Source organism: Xyrauchen texanus, chromosome 14 (genome assembly GCF_025860055.1).
Source record: "Xyrauchen texanus isolate HMW12.3.18 chromosome 14, RBS_HiC_50CHRs, whole genome shotgun sequence".
Lineage (NCBI taxonomy): Eukaryota > Metazoa > Chordata > Actinopteri > Cypriniformes > Catostomidae > Xyrauchen > Xyrauchen texanus.
Genome location: NC_068289.1, coordinates 6024981 through 6046680, shown reverse-complemented (window position 1 = coordinate 6046680; position 21700 = coordinate 6024981). Strand labels below are relative to the sequence as shown.

General features: G+C 40.0%; 1 protein-coding gene across 2 annotated transcripts in view; it reads left to right on the top strand.

Annotated features, from left to right (window-relative positions):
• The window catches only part of lats2 (large tumor suppressor kinase 2), a 34190-nt gene that overhangs the window by 2835 nt on the left and 9655 nt on the right, over nt 1–21700 (top strand). The window contains exons 2-3 of one of the 2 annotated variants that reach the window (XM_052143026.1): nt 839–1070; nt 2148–2564. In XM_052143026.1, the coding sequence (XP_051998986.1) occupies nt 2211–2564 (354 nt within the window). In that variant the 5' untranslated portion in view covers nt 839–1070; nt 2148–2210. Of the gene's footprint in view, nt 1–833; nt 1071–2147; nt 2565–21700 lie in introns of both variants that reach the window. The other variant, XM_052143025.1, reaches the window with a different exon arrangement.

Genomic DNA, 21700 nt, shown 5'->3' with positions numbered 1-21700 from the left:
TGGTGCCAAATACCACAGTAAAACTTCAGGGGTTTTGTGGAGTCCATGCTTTGGCGGATCAGCACTGTTTTGGCGGCACGTGGAGGACCAACAGATATTAGGCAGGTGGTCATAATGATTTGGCTCATCAGTGTATATATATATGTATATCTCTATCTCCTCAATCCGGGTGGCGGAAAATAAGTCCCAGTTGCCTCTACTTCTGAGACCGTCAATCCACGCATCTTTTTACGTGGCTCATTGTGCATGACGCTGCAGAGACTGCCAGCACGCGGAGGCTCATTCTACTCTCTGCAATCCACGCACAACTTACCACGTGCCCCATTGAGAACAAGAACCACTAATAGTGACCACGAGGAGGTTACCCCGACTCTACCCTCCCTTGCAACTGGGCCAATTTGCTTGCTTAGGAGACCGGGCTGGAGTCACTCAGCACACCCTAGATTCGAACTCGCGACTCCAGGGATGGTAGTCAGCCTCAATACTCACTGAGCTATCCAGGCCCCCAGACAGGTGGTTTTTAATGTTGTGACTTATCGGTGTATAAATATATAATTACATTCACGTAATTACTTGGATGATTACTATTAGCTGTGAGTGGGTACATCAAAGAAACTTACATTTCCTCTGACTGCATATTCTGCTTTGAAAGATTAACATCATCACAGTAATATTAAGCTGATTTGTAAGTGTTCAGCAACAAACCAATGAAATAGCCGCTAATGTCTTATTCAACTATTTGACACCGAGTAGTGAGTGTTGCAGGCCCTTGGATGTGCCTGGACTGCACCTTGACCCCTCTGTCTTACTCTGTCCTGTTCTGTCTCATCAAGCAAAGATGCATACCAGACTGGAATGGAACAAGCATGCAGACGTAACCCCTCACATGTCTTGTGAGGAGGGGGAGTTTGAGCCCTGAAAGGAGTACTGGGATGCGTGTAGGCCAGCAGGATCCAGATCCAAAGAGGCAGCAGCTATAAAGACGAGCAACAACAGGATTTCTAATCTTCCCTCGCATCTTTCCCACTGCAGGCTGTTATCTATTTAACTCAGAACTGAGTGTGATTTTTGTAAGTACAGATTTTGAATTTTATTGTTCAACTGTATGGGGTGGAAGTCAGCAGGGACCTGCCAATAATATATTATATTGATAATTATCAACTGTATCAATTCACCCAACATTTATTTTCCTAGTTCTCAAGTCAAGTCAAAGATTATTTACATTTAAAAACAACAGAAGTTGACCCAAAGTGCTGCACATTTAAATAAATAAATAATTGTATTAAAATTAAAACACACATTATTTATTTATGTGTATATGTATAGTATATATATATGTATGTATGTATATATATATATATATATATATTTATTTATTTTATTATATTATTTATTTCTCTGTAGTGCGTGAAAATACCAGGAGATCAGAGTTACAGAAATACTCAAACCAGCCCATCTGGCACCAAAAATCATGCCATGATCCAAATCACTGAGATCACATTTTTCCCCAATCTCATGGTTGATGTGAATGTTAACTGAAGCTCCTGTCCCGTATCTGAATGATTTTATGTACTGCACCGCTACCACACGATTGGCTAATTAGATAATTACAGGAATGATTGTTGGTGCCAGATGGGCTGGTTTGAGTATTTCTGCTGATCTCCTTGGATTTTCATGCACAACAGTCACTAGAATTTACTCAGAATTGTGCCAAAAACAAAAAAACATCCAGTGAGTAGCAGGTCTGTGGACAGAAATTCCTTGTTGTTGAGAGAGTATAACAGAGAATGGCTTTGAACTGACAAAGTCTACGGTAATTCAGATAACCACTCTGTACAATTGTGGTGAGAAGAATATCATCTCAGAATGCGTTTTGGTGCTGTTTTGGCGGCACGAGTGGGACCTACACAATATTAGGAAGGTAGTTTTAATGTTGTGGCTGATTTGTGTGTGTGTGTGTGTGTGTGTGTGTGCGCGCGTGCGCACATATATATATATATATATATTTGTACCAAGAACAACCATTACAACCTAAAATTTTGTCAAAGGGTAAAGAATATAGCTGGTCATTAAATAGCTACTTTTGTGGGTTTTCCTTTGCTTGAAGTTTGAGTAATAATTGAAGGTTTCTTTCTCTCTTTTCCAAGTGTGAAGTTTTGTGAGTTCTTGGCTTTTGAATCTGTGCCAGCCAGACCAGGTCAGGTTCACACATGAGGCCCAAGACCTTCCCTGCCGCCCCATATGTGGGCAACACCCGCCAGCGTCTGCAGGAGATCAAGGAGGGACTGAAACAGCCAGCAAAGCTGGTGAGCCAGGCGCTTCATGGAGGGAGTGTAAGAGGGGACGGGGGCAGAGGGGGTGATTCTAAGGGCAAAGACCAAGCTGGAAGGCAACAGCAGCTTCGGCAGCCCCAGAAGTTCAACAACTACCAAAACGCCCTACGAGAGATCCGCAAGTCTCTGATGCCCTTTGCCAATGAGTCGGGTCCAGGATCCAGTTCAGTGCACCCTGGTGAAGTCAACAGACAGATGCTACAGGAGCTTGTCAATGCTGGTTGTGATCAGGTAAGAGATGGGTAGAAAAAAAAACTACATTTGTTGTGTGTGTGTGTGTGTGTGTGTGTGTGTTTATTGGATTAAATTTAGCAAATTGTTGTGTGACTTCAAACAGAGGGTTTATGTTGTCCATGGATTGTTTTTTATTTATATTATATTTAAATGGCATAAATAATTATATCGGGTTTCACATATATTTATTGCTTTTTCAATAATACCACAGACCACGTGAAGGTTTGACAAAACTGTCTTTGAACATTGTACAGAAGATATGCCACACAATCGATCCAGTCTTTGCCAGGTCTAAAATCATTACGTAATATTGAGTGTAATGGTGAAATGGCAGTCAGATTTCACAACTTATTTGGGATTTTTGTTTTTTTCTTTAAGAGCGCTGTGGAAAATCTCCACCCCAAAGGAAGTGGTGGACGCCAAGTCAGCCCTTCCTCACCCTTAACTTCTTAAATTCTGTGTCATTTGATATTGTAAGAACAGAATCATTATAACTACAATTAAGTTTGTCATAGCTAATGAGTAACAATTCTGGTAAATCGCTGTGATATTTGCAATTGTGATGGTACTTAATGGTAGTAGTAATGTGCAATCACCATTTAGCTAAATGTGTTATTTATGTTCTGGTCCTTGTCATCTAATCTTGGGGCAGAATACATGGTTATTTGGGGTAGCCAAATTAAATCCGGTATTCTTAACATGAATATGGAAATCTAATGCAAGAATGCTATTAACCAAAGATAGTATGAGACCTTGAAATTATCCTGTTTATTAATTTGTATCAAACATGTAGAGGAGATCTGACCAAGAATCTCCTGAAGGTCCTGGCCAACATTGGATCTGTTGTTTGAGATTTAATTAGTTTGGTGTGCTTCGTTTATTTTAGACCTTCTAATACAGACCTCTCTTCCAGATCGTTAATGAATATGTTTTGGGGCTTTGCTACTAACATTCTGATACAGCTCTGAGAGCAACCCTGTGATTGCATTCGGCATGTGAGGAATGTTGTGCTCAAGCCCATGCACAACACCACCGAGAAATCCACCATGTTCCAGTGGAATTACGAGGCCTAGCTGAAGGGAGCCGAGCTGCCTTTATGACAAACTTTATTACATAGCTAAATAGAGACTGAAATGGGGCTTTTTTTAGGTCTCTGGAAGCTGAAACATGCTATCAGATGAAGTGTAGTATGGAGTCAAGCTTGTTTTGGATCAAGTTGTCTGGATACATTCTTGTCTCAGTTTTGTCTTCGAAGGGCTAATTTTTCTCTTTGTCCTGATTCTGGGCTGATTTAGATGATGATATTGGTTAAAATTTTGTCTATAGAATGTTTTATAAAGAAATGCTTATGAATAATCTGTAAATGGGTTGTTAACATTAAATACTTTGGGAATTTGACATGTCCTGCAATGTGACATACATTATATGCTTAATCTAAATTTAATTTAAACCACATTTTGCTAATTTGTTTAAAATGATTATTGTAAAATAATTATTATTCTAAAATTATTGTGACCTCATATTATTAATTGTGTGACTATGGAGTATTTTTACATTTAAAAGGACAATTAAACTAGCGAAGGCAAAAAGGTGATTAAAAATCTTAAATGGTAACCAGACACGTCATTTAATCAGGAGGACAGGTAGCTGTCAACACCTGCTGGGCAAGCCTGCAACACCTCAGCCAGTGCCTTAAGTCTAGCTGAGGGTCATCAACTGGAAGCCATGCATCATAGATGTTTGCTCCATTAATTCCAATACATCTTCTGGGGGTGGGGCAGCTGTCAGGGATGTCTCCTTGCCACCCCCGCTGCACCCTTCCTATCAAGAAATTCCTCCTTTCATGACCACCCCATGAGAATTTCTATCCTATGTCCCAATGCCTTTGCAATGCAGACAGCTGCTGCACATACTCTAACATGCCCACTGTGCAGCAAATAACCTCCCATGCGACCATACACCCCAACCCGGTGGCTAAGGATGTGCTAGCCCCACTGACACTTTAATGAACGCTCTGTTTCCCCTGTTCCATATGGCAAAACCTTCCATACAACCATATGTACCCACCCAGTGGCTAAGGCTGTACTAGCCCCACTGCCACCGTTAATGCATTCTCAATGCCCACGGTTCCATATGGCATAACCTCCTATACGACCATATTTTCCAACCCAGTGGCTAAAGCTATGCTAGCCTCACTGGCTTAATGCATGCTCAATGCCCCCAGTTCCATATGGCATACTACTTCACCACAAAACCCTACACCACAACCTCTTCAATAACCCTAGCTAGCATACTAGACAGACGCAAGCCCTAGTATTCATTCCCCCAATATAATTGTACCACACATTCTTAAACCTCACAAATATTCCCTATCCCTACTTTCTCCCCATGGCCTTTCTCACTTCTGCACCCCCACTTTTTGTCCTTGCTTCTTAATCATAGCCAGAAGCTCCCTTTCTCAGCTTCTTCTGCCATTTGCCTCAGAGACTTCTTCAATGCCGATCCTGATATTATAAAATCTTTCAATAAGTGCAGCATTGATGTTCCCATACAACCTCAACACCCAGCCTCCATAGGATCTGCAGGCTTCTGTCCATTTTCCCTGCACTTAGCGGCCACATCAGCATATTTTAACTTCTTTCTCTCATGGACTGCCTCAAGTCCCTTTTCCTATGTGAATATTAGCTTAATCATCATGACTTCTCTGGCTGATGTAGACCATAACACCAGTCTTAAGAAGGCAATGGCGACCTCAGAAGGAAATTTCTGCTGTCCCCCAAAAACGCTAAATAATTGCCCCATTTCCTATCAAACAAATCCCACAACCCCAGCCTTCTGCCTGACACCTCCTCGAAAGCTGGAAATGGGGGCGCTCCCTCCGACTTCCCCTTAAAATAATCTGCCTACCAATCATAACACTGGTCAGAACATTTTATGTTTTTTGTGTGTTTATCCCACAAAACCGCCCATTGCCCAAAATACAGAGTCTGGGGCATAATGAAATTTTAGTGCCCAATACGTCACATATAAAACTCTGAACCTTCAACCAAAATTCCTGGATCTTAACACACCACCAAAAAATTGTGTTGTGTCTCCTTCTTCTGATTGGCATTGCCAGCAGGAGGGTGTGTCTTTAAGACCAAGCCTATACAATCTAGAGGGGGTCCAATAGAATTTATGTAAAATCTTGAATTGCATAATGCACACCCTTGCACCTCTAGATACAGACTTGATGTTTTTTTTTTAGAATCTTAGCATATGCTCCCTCCTGCAATACCAAGTTCAAATCTTTCTCCCATAATCTCTTGATAGAAGTTAAAGCTTCATCCCCAGACTCTGAATTAGCAATGAGTAAAACACTGATGCCTCATGACCTTTTCCAAAAGCAGTAATCACCTCTCACAGAGTATCTGCCGCTTTAGCGACCAATGAGCCAAATGTATGCATAAATAAAACAAAACCTTGGGTAGGCCTAGCCCCCCTTTGTCAATAGGTAATTTATTAAAATATAATCTAGGATGCTTACCATTCCAAATGAAGGACTTCGCTATGCTATCAAATTGCTTGAAATAAGAGAGGGGGACATCTACAAGGAAAGATTGTAGCAGGTAGTTACACTTTGTAATACAATTCATTTTAATAACATTAATCTTCCCAATCATAGATAAATATAATGAAGCCCACCTGCCCACATCACTCAAAAAAATTTTTATTAAGGGGTCAAAATAAACTCTAAAGTCAGACAAATTGGCTGGGAATAAAATGCTCAAATACTTAATGCCCTGTTTTGGCCACTGGAAGGCGGCTGAAAAGAAGTTACTGGGCTATATGCTATCAGAAACAACGCTTTGGATTTAGACCAATTGAATCCGTATTCTGAGAACTTAGAAAAGGAATTAATAATTCTGTGGAGGCACAGCATAGATCTAATGGGGTCGGAGACGAATAATAAAATATCATCAGCATAAAGCAATAGCTTATGCGCCATACCTCCCATACCTACCGGGTGCCCCTATCCAGAGTAAAATAATCTTAAATTAATCAATTTGTTTGTAACGCCACTTCCTGGTGTCTATAAAGTAACTTAATCCATCCCAAAAAATTATTCCCGAACCCATATATTTCCAAAATCTTAAAAAGATAATCCCATTCTACCATACTAAAGGCCTTTTCGGCGTCAAGTGAGATGGCAGTGACCGGAGTCTGATCATTCACCACTGACCACGTGATATTGATGAAACGCCTAATGTTATCATAAGAGCTGAAGCCCCAAATAAAGCCCACTTGATCTACTTGTATAAGATATGTTATAACTTAATCGATTAGCCAAAATTTTTGACAATATTTTAACGTCTAGCTGGATCAGGTAAATTGAACAGGAACTCTTACACTCGCTTGGATCTTTGTCCTTTTTAAGAATCAGACTGATCCGGGCTTGTGTCATGGTTGACGGAAGTTTTCCATTCTTTAATGACAGTAGACAAAGACGTGGATCAAGATAGTATTCTTTAAAAGCTTTTTATTATGTCTGTATTTCAATCGGGTCAATTCTCTGAGGACATCAGACGACATTCGGCGGTTGAACTCTGCCTTGGCACTTTTAATAGTCCCTTCCATCTCGATTGTTTTCCAAAAAACGATTTCTTTTTGGTGAATGAGGCATATACTGTATGATCCGGCCCTTAAGAACAGCCTGGAAATCAGGATTTTGCAAAGGGATACATTAAAGTGCCAACTATATGATTTATTTTTCTCCATATGTGGCAACAGCTCTAAACTCACCAGGGCTTGATCTGAGACTAAAATATCTCCAATTGAGCAATCAACAACAGATGAAATGAGGGACTTAGATATAAAAAAAGAACAAATCTATTCTAGAATAAATCTTATGGACTTACAGAAAAAAATGTATAGTCTCCAAATATCTGTAAGACCAAGATGTTTACAGATTCTGTGAAGCGTCAATTTTGCTCTAGGGGCCTTGCACACTTTTGTCCACTATGATCAAGGACTGAGTCCATCAAAAGATTAAAATCTCCTCCCAATATTATATCATGAAGGTTGCTAGAGGCTTCCAACATCCCTTCAAGATCAATAAAAAATCATCAGTGAATTTCTGCTAAAACAATAATGACTCTTCTTAATTTGTCTTTAATCTGTTTGAGACATTTGAATTGTAGATGCTTACATATCAATGTAATGACTCCCCTGCCCTTACTTGAGCCAGCATTAAAGAAAATGTGTCCACCCCATATCTTCCCATATTTTCGGCATCCTGCGGGGAAAGATGCGTTTCTTGAAGAAACACTACATCATATTTCTTACATTTAAGAAAAGAAATAACCTTCTTTTTATGGGTTGCCCCAGCCCATTCAGATTCCATGTGGAGAGAGACCATCTACTCATACTAACATTTGATGTTTTGACGTATTAGAAAAAATAGATTGTGTTTCAAAAATACAATTATAAATAACACATTGCACATCAGTGCGACAATCAAACACCAACCTTCCCCCCGAACCAAACAAACAGAAAAAAGAAAGACGTATGCATTAATCCCGCACTTGTCAGCTTCAATCGGCGTCCATCCCTTTAAACTCAAACAGTCCATGTATGCCTACGAGAGCCCACGTGACAAATTTGCTGTCGGATTGCTCAAATCTGGTGTTTCTATACAAATGTTTTAAAACAGAATTCCACAACAGAAATAATCTATAAAACAAACTCCAGCCAATAAGAGGCATAAGCACAAAGAAGGTGCAGATTCATCCACAAAACTGTCCCGAAGGATTGCTGCTACACAAAACAAACTTAAGCCGCTAGGCGGAACAGCACAAAAAGAAACAAAAAGGCACTGTTTCCTTAGACGGTCAAGTGAATATTTAGTGAATCAGGCTCACTTGGCTGCAATGTGAGTACCACAAAATGACTTACTCAGTCCATTGACTTTATGAAGGACATGGCTTGCTGTGGGCATGAAAATACTTTTGGCCATCCTTAGTATCTATTCTCAATTTGTCTGAGGACATAAGTGCAAAAACTTCCTTTTGTTTATGTAAGATTTTCTTGTATTCCTTGAATCGATCACGTTTCTCTCGTCGAATTCGCAAAGTCTGGGAACAAGAAAATGCTGTGGTTCTTCCAAGAAAGTCTTCCTTTACTCCTCGCCTCGCGAGGATCGGATGATCTCAGAAATTGTGAGCTCGCTCAACATCCAGCTTATGGCCTGTTATGTCAAGCAGATTCGGAAAGAGGATTTCCACCATATTCTGACCCTCTGATCCCTCAGGAATTCCAACAATTTGGTCATTATTCCGGTGGTCATGATTTTCCAAATCCTCCAGCTTCTCCCAGATGCGCTCCAAATCCACATTGGTTGCTAGCGGATTAGCAGCTAATTCCTTTTCTCAGTGAATTTCTTCTCCATGGCCATGATCAATCGACATATTTCAGCAAGATCCTCCAAGTCACTTTCGTCAGCATTGCCATACATTCAGCAATTCTCGCCAAATCTCTTTCACCTCTCCGGCCAAATGAAGTCCCTGGCTCGAGGCCTCCGGAGGGTGTCAGCTTGAGCACGTAAGTGTATTATAATGTCTCCAGAGCCTGAGGATTTTGAATTCTTTGACATATTGTCTTCCTCGAACAGTTATGGATCAGGATGTATCGAATCTCACTGGTTTATATCATTAAAAGTATAAAATCTGGCAAAGTGCTCAGATCTTGCCATTCACATGGCCGAACCTGCTCTAATTTATGTTTAATTAGATTTTTTGCCCATCAAGAGACAAAAAATTAATGAGGGCATTTGGATTCTTGTGAGCATAAAACTTGGTACACAGGCAGGAATAAATTTCACAATCGTTAGGTGGATTGTCTTTGCCCTGCATTGATAGAACAACCTGTACAGCATTAGCAAATATAGAAAGTGCTCCATTCAGTTCAACATGAATAGTATTCTTTCCCTAGCATGAATGACAGACAGTAGGCTGGACCGCACAGACACACTGACTGTATCTATTTTACCAGTCTTTTCTCTGTTTTTATCTTCACTTGTTTTCGCTTATTTTAATTCTGGTGGTTCTTGAAGTTTATTTAGTTGTTATGAAAACATGAAATTTGTGCGTTGTGGTTCAGTCTGTCTGACCTCGTTCCACCCCAGTATTCAGTTTTAGCATGGCCAAAAGTCCATTGGCATTTTAAAGAATCTTGTTCTTGTTGCACTGAAGAGTCATGCACCACATATGCCAACACCTCCCATAAGAGCAGGGCATACATTTTAGCATGTTTCTTATTAATAGTGAAATAGTCATTATTGTGTAATGACTCAGCCCTGGTGTGTGATGTTGTATTTTAAGTTCTCCATAGGCCTCTGACTGGGGCCTGTGTTCCTCCACTGACCCTCTGTACATTCCAAGAAATAAATTGCAGCCTCTGGTCCTTCCCTGGGATACTTTAGGTTGATTGCTATTGTTGGTTTTCACCTCACAAATTACACAGCAACTGTTACATTACCACCAAGGAGGAAATGTTTTGGTTGGGGGTGGGGGGGTTGAATAGTAAGATCAGTATGACATATTGTGGATTTGTAGTTTTGAACTTGGGATATAAAAAGCTGACTTCATGAATCATGTATGTGATGTCTGTGTACTTGGAATATACACAATATGATATATGTTATGATGTGTGTAGTGTTTTGTTTTTTTATCCCCTTTTCTCCCAATTTGGAATGCCAAATTCCCACTACTGAGTAAGTCCTCGTGGTTGCGTGGTTAACTCAATCCGGGACAAGTCTCAGTTGCCTCCTCTTCTAAATTATCAATCTGCACATTTTATCACATGGCTCGTTGTGCATGACACAGCGGAAACTCCCAGCATGTGGAGGATTTTTTGATGAGAACACTTTGAAGTAGTTTAAGAAGTTCTGAACATTATTTTCAAATTGTAAGAGAAATTTTTCACATTATTAATGTCTGGACTATACATTTGTGATCAAATGAATGCCACTTTGGTGAATTACCAATTTCTTTCCATAAGAGCAAAATCTGTACATTATTCCAAACTTTTGGCCACCAGTGTAAATAGTACATTTTGATTTAATGTAGACTTTAAGTTCGAGTCGATGGAATTGATTGTAGGATCTAGTTTAGAGATATCTAGTTATTTCTCATGGGTCAGTACCCATGTTATCATGTAAGCAGGCATATCTGTGCAATTTGAGGTATTTTTAGGTTTAGTATGGAGATACTGTATCTCAGAGGTATTCAAAAAAGTTCCAAGAGGTCCGGTCTCTACATTTCCTTCCCAGCAAAGGTCCGGATGATGATAATATGTAGCTTACATGCTGTCAGTATAGTCATATGGCTATGAAATTATATAATACCATTTTTTTAGTACTTTGTAAAGAAATAAAAAATAAATCCTATAGAGTCAAAATTGTCTCTTCAAAACTTGGCAGGGATGAGGACATTGGGGGCCCAGAGATGGGGTCTGAGAGATCTTTTACTAAAGGATTAAAATATTTAATCAAGACTTTATCAGTCGAGGGCACTTGGATGGATCACAATGTGCCAGTGAAACATAAGGTTACCCTACATTTCCACTGGTGCGTTGTCCTATTCACATTTTTCCTGAACGCTGAAGTGTTCCATGATTCAACTGTGTTTAATCTCCTGTCTCCAGTGTTTTCACTCACATCAGCGTATATTCTTAGTGGGTAATGTAATGTTTAAGGTATTACAATTGTAAAAACTGTCAAAAAACATGTGACTGTATAGTGCCGATACTTCACGGTCGAGATAACCATTTTTATTTGACAGGACCTCAAATTACATTATAAGTACTGACATGAAGTGATGGTCCGAGGTTAGTTACTGTTGTAATGTTATGACCACCAACAACAGCACATGTTGATCCTGAAATAAATGTTTACTCCATGAAAACTTAAATGGTGGTTGTTCTCCATCTGGATAGCTCGTTTTGGTAGTTTTTGCATTGCGTTTCGAGACCAGAAACAGAAAACGGGCAATTAGAATAATCATGGCATTGCCCAGTGGTTGTTCAAGAAAACAGTGGATAGAAGTTGAGCGCCATGCTCTCGAGGTCATTGTGGGTTTGACAGCGGCACAGAGAAAGCATTGAGGGCAGTTGAACGTCAAACATTTTTACATTCTTCTGCTTTATGCAAATGAGGAATGAAAAACACCAGGTGGGAGCCAATCACTGTGAGCTGAACGTCTGTGACGTCTGTCAAATGCACTTCAACATATGAAGAAAATGGTGCAGTTTCTGCTGAATTCAGAGCTCTAATAACAAACTTGGCCTTCAAATTATGATTTTATGCATTCATTGTGACAATACTGTGGCTGGGTGAGCAAAAGTGAGACTTCGAACAGACTTAACAAATGTAGAATGCATTCAATGTTAAAATAATGTGGCTGAATGAAAAAGCACAATAAATCAACAGTTTTTTTAATACGTTGGACATATGATTTAAATAAGCAGATAATTAAAAGCCTATGATTGGATCACTATTGCAGATATTAATATGTTTCAGCTGGCAACAATTCATATAACTCTAACCGATGCAGTGTGTAGTTTCTCATTTCTTAAACAACCATGTTTTAAGACATATCCCGTGCTCGTGTTAAAGATGTTACTGTGTTTCAGAAGGGGCAAATTATTGGCCTGGATCAAGCAAAGGAAACATCTAAGGAGATTGCTGAAATCACTGGAATTTGGCCAAGAACTGTCCAACGCATTATTAAAAACTGGAAGGATAGTAGTGAACCGTTAGCTTCATGGTAGAAATTTGGATGGAAAAAAATCTTGAATGATCATCATTGGAGATCACTAAAATGCTTGAAGTCACATCATAAAAAATTGACCGTAGATCTCATGGCTATGTTTAATAGTGAAAGTTAGAAAGAAGCTGTGAGGCCAAAAGAAAGCCACTTGTTAGTGAGGCTAATCGGAAAAATTACTTCAATTTGCTAGGGAGCATAAAGATTGGACTTTGGAGCAATGGAAAAAGGTCATGTGGTCTGAGTCCAGATTTACCCTATTCCAAATTAATGGGCGTGTCAGGAACCCATTTTATTTTGTATTTATTTATTTTTTCCTTTTTCTCCCAATATTTGGAATGTCCAATTCCCAATGTGTACACTAAGTCCTTGTAATGGTGCAGTGATTCCCCTTCAGTCTGGGTGGCAGAGGACGGATCCCAGCAGCCTCCGCATATGAGACCGTCTAAAGACTAAAGCAAAGGCTGTGATCCGCTGTGCTTTTTTGTGGACTGGTTATGAATTAATGCTCTGAAGTCAGTGGAAAAGTGGTCGGACTCTGTATAGAGATCACTTCTTGGTTTCCCCGGCCAAGCACCAGCTTCGGCATGAGAATCAGCTGGGGTATGTGTGTATGTGTGGCTTTGCCAGGCACTGCATTGTTAACTTAAGCCTCTTGGCTATTTAAATGAAATGGCACAATCCGTTCAAAAAGTCCAGCCTCAACTTCGTTTAAGTAATAAATACGTCAACAGGCTAGAGAAAACTGCGCTCTTCAAGGCAATTTAGGGCGACTATAATATTTTTTTGCAGTCTGAGTGACGTTCTTCCTCTGCACGTCCATCTGCTCCTATATTTCAAAGTCCTCCATATGGCTTTCATTTACATATCCGATGGTGGAATGTGTTTCAGAATTTGGGTCAAAGTGGAAGCTCAAAAACATGGCTTTTTGAACAGTGGCTGAATATAGTTGTTACTTCAGTCAGGAAAATATTGTTTACTTTTTAAATCAGAGAAAGAAATGTTTTTGTGTGGGTATTTACCATCACCACAGTCAGTGATTGAATATCTGGTGTTGCACCGTGGCTTGTGGTGATCTCCATCATGACAAGAGTGTAAATACAAACGGGATATTTTGGGAACAACCAGTTTGAATGTTAAAGACAAATTAGAACAGAAAGATCTCAAAATAAAATGGGGAGGAGGTGGAGGGAACATTTAAAGGGAGATCAGAGCACAGATATCCCCATTGCTGGATTTCATGCTTCCTGTATTGTGGAATGTCCTGAACATCTGTCGCCATGACAGTGTAGTTCAGGGCTAAAACGCTGACCCAGGCCCAAACCAGACTGAGCCGTTCCCTAAACCAGACCGAAGTGTGTGTGTGTGTGTGTGTGTGTGTGTGTGTGTGTGTGTGTGTGTGTGTGTGTGTGTGAAAGAAAGAGAGAGTGAGAGTGGCGCCTTTAAATCACTAAGGGGGACGAGAAGGTACACACCCTTGGAGTGGACAGTGATGGAATGCTACAGACAAACCCAGCACTTCTTAGAGCAATGATTGTAGATAGATAGATTGTGTTTGGAGTATTTCCTGTGTTCTTTCCCGCTGTGCTTTGTACAGGACAGACTGTAGTGCCTTAATATGTGTATGTAATTTGCCTGTAATAATTAAGGATGAGTCACTAGTCAGCTAATCAGAATAGTCGAATACTGAGGTGGACTAGTTTTATTTGTATTTATTTAGGATTTATTGTTTTTGTAGTACTTTAATTAGTACCTGGCATCATACTGTGCTTTAGCTGTTAGACAATATGCATGATAAATCATTCTCTGAGAAGTTAATTCTTTACAGCATCCTCTTAAATGCACCACAGCCACAGTCATACACATACAGATGAACGTCTTTGACCATTGCGTAGCGATTTTGAACTTTTTAGTTTTTATATATATATAAGTTTTGGGCCATTATAATAATTTTTTTTTACATGGCGAGTCAAGTTAAATATACTATAGCTCAACTTCTAAAATGCGTCTCGAACCTTCCCTTCTGTGCTACGTCCCCCCCCCCCGGAGCGTTGTTCTCGTTTCAGACTCACTTATGATTTCATCAAACCCTGGCACATTTCCGTACATCTGGCATCATTTCAAGTGTGCAATGTACATAGATAACACAACTTTGCTATATTTTTTTATTTTTTATTATTATTCATTTTGATCCATTTTGTGCCCCAGAGTGAATGACACTTGCACCACTGTGCATCGCATGCCGTAATTCAGCAGATGTGCATGTTTAGGAGAATCTGCTGCTCGCAGATTTTTTTTTGAGGAGACAGCTGGTTGTGAGCAATGCATTTGCAGCCCTGCTAGCGTTTCCCTGCCACTTTTGTTGCACGAGTGTAAAACGCATGTACTAGTCATTTTACTTCCCGAACAAGTGCGGATCCTAGTACAGTAGCATTCTCTCTTATAGGAACTGTACCACAGTTCCACTGCAACCGAAAACATATTACCTCTGACGGTTAGTTTTTGGTTCAGTTCAGTCTGAAAAAGTATCTTTTATTTTACCAATTTTTCATATGATCCATACTCCTATTTGAACTAAATGGACAGAAAGCCTTCTAAATGTTCAGGGGTCTCATAAGCCTGATTAGTTAACTATTCATTCAGGTACCTTATTGTGGAGTGGGACGTGGTCATGTGTCTGTCAGTGGGAAGAGAAGTGGTAAGGGCCATCACCTGGTGATTTTAAACACCTGTCTCATTTCATTGACAGCAGAGACAGGCTTTAAAAGGCCGGCAGAACGACAGACCGGTAGAGAGAGTCCCAATCACACATACCCAACTTTACGAGAAGCTGAATGCTGCAAAGCTGTTGTCTTAATATTTAAGAGTTTATGTTGACTATTATCTCTGAAGCTGATGAGTGTAAATTAAAGTGATTCTGAAAAGATAAAAGTGTGACTGGAAACCTGAGAATAAAAGCAAACTTGCGTGGTCTGCAACACTTACTCCTGTGTCCTCCTTTCCCCCTTTTGACTGAGAAATTTACACTCACCAACTATTCAATTTTGAATATATGTGCAGTTAATTCAGAAAGTATTCAGACCCCTTCATTTTTTTCAAATTTTGTTATGTTGCAGCCTTGTTCTAAAATGCTTTGAATTATAATATTTTTTAATCAATCTACACTCCATACCCCATATTGACAAAGCATTTTTACATCGATTCTATTGGACCCTCTCTAGATTGTATAGGCTTGGTCTTAAAGACACACCCACCTGCTGGTGATGCCAATCAGAAGATGGAGAGACGACCCATGTTTTTTGGTGTTGTGTTAAGATCGAAGAATTTTGGTTGAAGGTTCAGAGTTTGTGTATGATGAATTGGGCACTCAAATTAGATTTTGCCCCAGACTCAGTTTTTGAGGCGATGGGGCGGTCATCATGGGGAATAAACACTTAAAAAATTTGGTTCTAACCAGTGTTATGATTGCCAGACAAGTCGTTTAAGGGGATGGAAGTCGGCTGGAGCGCCCTCATTTCAGGAGTGGTGCTCGGAGATGGGGAAGGTGGCGGCTTTCGAAGAAGGGTCATCTAGAAGACGGGAATTTGGAGTTGTTTGTTGGGAAATGGGGCAAATATTTGGCATTCTTGGAGGGCTCTCAGGGTGAGGTAGTGGAGAGAGAAGTGTAGTTATTAATGTGTGTTTTTTTTTTGTGTGTGTGTGTGTGCTCATGTGTGACCACAGGGGTGTTTGTTGAGGGTCGGGAGGAGGGGGGGTAGTGGAGGTTAAATGTTGATTCTGTGTATATATGTTTTGGTTTGCTTTGTTGTGTGAAAACACTAAAAAAAAGTTAATAAAAAAATCAATAATAATTTATCACATTGACATAAGTATTTGGACCCATATCTCAGTACTTAGTTGAAGCACCTTTGGCAGCGATTACAGCTTCAAGTCTTTTTGGGTATGATGTGACAAGCTTTGCACAACTGAGTTTTCTACCATTCTTCCCTGCAGATCCACTCAAGCTCTGTCAGGGTGGATGGGTACTGTCGGTGGACAGCCATTTTCAGGTCTCTCCTGGGATGTTCGATTGGGTTGGCCACTCAAAGACATTCACAGAGTTGTCCCTAAGCCACTCTGGCATTGTCTTGGCACTTTGCTTAGCATCATTGTCCTGTTGGAAGGTGAACCTTTGGCCCAGTCTGAGGTCCAGAGTACTCTAGACCAGGTTTTTCATTAAGGATATCTCTGTATTTTGCTATGTTCAGCTTTCATTCAACCCTGACCAGTCCCCCAGTCCCTGCCGCTGATCTTGTGTCTTGCACTGAGGAGAGTCTTCTGTCTATCCACTCTGCCATAAAGCCCAGATGGGAGAAAGTCCTTCAAGTTTCTCCCATCTCCACATATGATCTCTGGAGCTCAACCAGAGTGACCATGGGGTTCTTGGTCACCTCTCTTACCAAGGCCCTTCTCCCACGTTTGGTCAGGCAGCTAGCCTAGGAAGAGTCCTGGTTTTTCCAAACTTCCCTTTAAGAATTTTGGAGGCCACTGTGCTCTTGGGAACCTTCAATGCAGCTGAAATGTTTTTGTAGCCTTGCTCAGATCTGTGCCTCAACGCAATCCTGTCTCTGAGCTCTGGCAGGCAGTTCCTTTGACCTCATGGCTTGGTTTTTGCTCTGATATGAATTTTCAACTGTGACACCTTATATAGACAGGTGTGTACCTTTTCAAAATCATGTCCAATACCTTGAATTTGCCACTGGTGGACTCCACTCAAAGTGTAGAAACATCTCGAAGATGATCCAAAGAAATGGGATGCACCTGAGCTAAATTTCAAGTGTCAGAACAAAGGGTCTGAATACTTATGTCAATGTGTTTTTTCTTTTTAATAAATGTGCAAAGTTATCAAAAATCTGTTTTTTGCTTTGTTATTATAAGGTATGGAGTGTAGATTTATGTAAACATTTTTCAAGCATTTAAAAATGCTGTCATTTGAATTCAGCGAGGCAATTACATGAGTGCAAGCAAATTACCTACTCCCATGACTTAGTCAGAAATACTCCACAAAATAAACTCTAGCCGATAGGCGGACTAAGCACAAAGAGCGTGTAGATTCATCCACAAAACAATCCCGAAGGTGTGTTGCTCTACAAAATAAACTCCAGCCGCTTGGTTGAACCAGCACTTCAAACAGTCAAGCAAATGTTCAGGGAGCCGGTCCACTCGGCTTCAACATGAGTACTTCAAGATGACTTACTCCATTGACTTTATGAAGGACATCGCTTGCTGTGGGCATGTGAATGTTTTACCGCCATCCTTGGCATGTATTCTCAATTTGGCCAGAAATATCAGTGCAAAAGCGACCTTCCGCTGATGTAAAAGTTTCTTGAATCGTTCAGGTTTCTCTCTTGTCGAGTTCGCAAGGCTGGAAACAAAAAATGCCTTGGTTCTTCTAAGAAAGCCTTCCTTTACTCCTCGCCTCGTGTAACACAAGATCTTTATTGGATTATCTCAGAAATTTGGCCAGAATTGATCTGGACCTGTCTCCTTCCACGGATCGCCAAACCGGAACCCTGTGAGCTTGCTTGATTTCCTTATGGCCTGTTATGTCAAGCAGACTCAGAAAGAGCCCATCTAGGAATTTTACCATATTCTGTTCTTCTTCCCTCAGGAATTCCAAGGTTACAGATGTTATTCCATCGTGTGCTCCATCCAGACACAGTCCAAATCCACCTTGGTTGCTAGCAGATTAGCAGATAATTCTCTCTCCAAAGACTCCAGATAATCGATCCATTTCTCAACATCCCCTACTCTTGTAACCATAATCATTGAATTTCACGTCCATAGCATTGATCAATCAGAGTATCACAACAAGATCCACCCAAGTCAGCAACGACTTCGGTCAGCATTGCCGACATGTTCGTCATCTCTTGCCGCTTTCCTGCATCTCTCCGGCCAAATCGACTCCCGGGCCCACGGCCTGCTCAGGGGTGTCAGCTTGAGCATGTAAGTGACTTTTAATGTCTCCAATGTCCGAGGATTTTGAATTCTTTGACACATTGTCCTCCTAGAACCGTTGTGGAACAGAGTGTATCGAATCTCACCAGTTTATGTCATAAAAAGTAAAAAACTAGCAAAGTGTGCAGAGCTCGCCGTTCACACGTCCGATCCTCGCATGGCGTCACGTGACTCTCCGATAGAGGACATTTCAACTCCGTTGTAAATTAGTCTTGTTTCAGTTCTTCATCAGACTGCTTCGGTTACTTTTCACACTGGTTCATGCCTCAAACATTTGGTTTAACAGAATTTATTGGCAGTCAAGGCTAAATCAGATGTTCACTGCTCTCCAATATATGTTCTGATATGCTCTTTTTCACATAATGATAATGTTATTATTACTATAAACTTCACATAAGGCTGCAATATAACAAAATGTGAAAATATGAATACTTTCTGAATGCACTGTCATTTTGCACATCCCTAATAATAAATGTTGTTTTCCTTTTTATATGACACTTCTGTTCATGTAAGCCTTTGGACAATCTGATGGCTGTACACACAGATGCACAGTAACTAGCACTCAGGGAATGTGTAGAATGTGTGTGGATGAGGCACTGTGTGCCCACGGCTGCTATCCTTTGGCCCATTACATTTTTCAACATTTCCTCTGTCAGTGCCATCGAACCAACACTCTAAAATGGCAAGTTTACTTAAATCTTTATTTCTCTAGGTTTTTCACAGCTTTTTTTTTATTTTTTATTTCTTTTAATGTTATTTACCTAGATGCTGTCATTTGAATTCAGAGAGGACCAAATGCACAAGTATGTGCTGAATGAGGCACTTATTACCCCCCTTGTTTTCTTTTTTCCATGGCATGCTTGTTGTAGTATCACGGGTGGCCACTGGAGGCAGTGTAAGACACTGAGCTTGCTTTGCTGTAGAATTTGGTTTGGGCAGAATGTCTTCTGAATGAGGTCATATGCCATTCAGGGGGATTTCCTCATATAGGTGTGGGTCTCTTCTGGCAGAAGACTATACATGTCTGAGTGGTTTTATTTTTAATCACTGCAGTCAAATGTGACAAGGAAATCTTAAGATAAATCTGTAGGTCTCTGCCATGAGTAGAGTTGTGTGGTTGGTAATCAGTGGAGATCCACTTACTTGTATAACTCTAGTAGATTTTCTTTAAAAATGTTCAGCCTCTAAACAAATAGGCCAAAAATGTTATTCATTTATATTCATATGTGCAAGATAGGGGTATGTACAGTTATTTAATTAAATATGAGTGGATTTACATTACTGCACTATGGGGAGTCCTGAAGGCACTTTAATTCTTGAACATATCTTTTTATCAAAGAATATTTGACATTGTCAACAAATTTTTGAAATGAACACTTGAGAAAATATATAAATAAAAATACAGTAAATATCTAAATTAACAAATTGTATCAGTCAAATGCTGACCATTAAAATAACATAAATAGCTAAATAAACATATTAGTACTGTTTATTATTAGTCAAATGCTGACTATTTTAATACTGACAGTCAGTTGAGGTCAGGTTGTAAAACAACCAGCACTTACACCTGCCGATTCAAGAATTAAACAGCGGCAGTGGTGTTACACAATATTTTGCTATACAAGTTCTGAATCCTGAACAAAACTGTTTGGTGAATACATGTTTCCTCATTAGCTTCCATTCCGCTGACAAGCAATGAAAGTAGTTACGTGATTAACTAGTTAGCTGTAAGCTCATTGTCACGGAGAGTAAAAGATGGACGTTGTTTATTTACTTTCCCACATTGTGTCTAACCAACTAGGTAACAGTGTAGCATTAAATCAACACTCAACAGACAGTCCACCACTGCATCGTTGTCTGCTGAGCTGTAAAAAGATGCTCTGATGTTTATCTTTAAATCTTCGTCATTACTTACTGCACTGACAAACTATAACTGGCTAACAGCAAACAGACATGAGTGACATGGTTGTCAGGGACAGGGTTAACATTATATTATTTATATTGAAAAGGGGAAATTATGTGGTCATTGTTTTATTAAATTTCCTGTATGTATTTCACAAACTAGTTAGCAACTTACAGAGAAGACACTGATTAACTCTGTCTGCAGAGCCACCGTCAGCTCAACTCTGTAAACAGTGGAGTCGGAGCGTGCTCTGATGGACAATCTACATTATGACACCAATTCTAAAGCATTGTTTTCTGCATTATATATTCTGAAAAAAATCTTTCATATCTGCACATATCGATAAACATATACGGCAATACGGATATATCGGTGAAAGGCTAATATCGGCCGACCTCTGTAGCGCCGGTCAGGGCAACAATTCAAAGAGGGAGTGGGCAGGGTGTGTGGGGTCCAACGTGATTCTACCTGCACATTTCCTCATTCTGGAGACATACAGGTCTTGGAGGGTGGGCAGGGGGCACCAGTAATCCTCTCAGCAGTTCTGACTGTACGTTATAGTTTCCTTCTGTCTGATTGGTGGCTGAACCAAATGATGGTGGAGCATTTGAAGCAGCAGGGAACTTCACACTGCTCCAGTGATCTAATTCAGGTCTGTGTGACGATGGGGTCCAGTTGGAACACAGGCAAAATATATTCAGCAGTTCTTCCCTGGTAAAACGTATCGGGAAAGTGTGACAAAAAATCATGACAAACATACAAAACAACATAAAGTAACAAAAATGCTATAGAGCTCCACACCAAAGCAGCCATCCATGGCACCATCTTGCTTTATCTTTATGGTAATATTTACACATGTATGCGTTTATGTAAATAATTGAGGAGGTTCACGAATACCCTTTTCTATAACCAATGCGGTATGGTAAGATCGCAACGGATTTTGCACGCACACAAAAGGTCAAGCCACTTAGACATATATTCCTCAACAGGAAGGAAGCTAGTGTAGCTCAAGAAAATAAATTAAATTAAATAGTCTAGAACATGGCCTTTTACATAAAGGAAACCTTGGAATGAAAAGTACATGGGTTCGTTTTTAAACTTGCAACTTAAAAATAAATTCATTGTGGATGTCAGAGGACATTTTTGATAACATTTTAGCTCCATTGCAAATCAGTCTTGCATAGTTCCTCATCATAGTGCTTTGGTTACTTTTCACACTGATTCATGCCTCAAACATTTGGCTTAACAGAATTCATTGGCAGTCAAGGCTACAGCAGATGTTTACTGCTCTCCAATATATGTTCTGATATACTCTTTTTCACATAGCGATAATGTTATTATCATTATAATCTTTCCTCAAGAAACTCAACATCTTCTCAAAGCAATGCAACAAAGAAATAATAATAAAAAAACTTATAGTAAGGGTGATT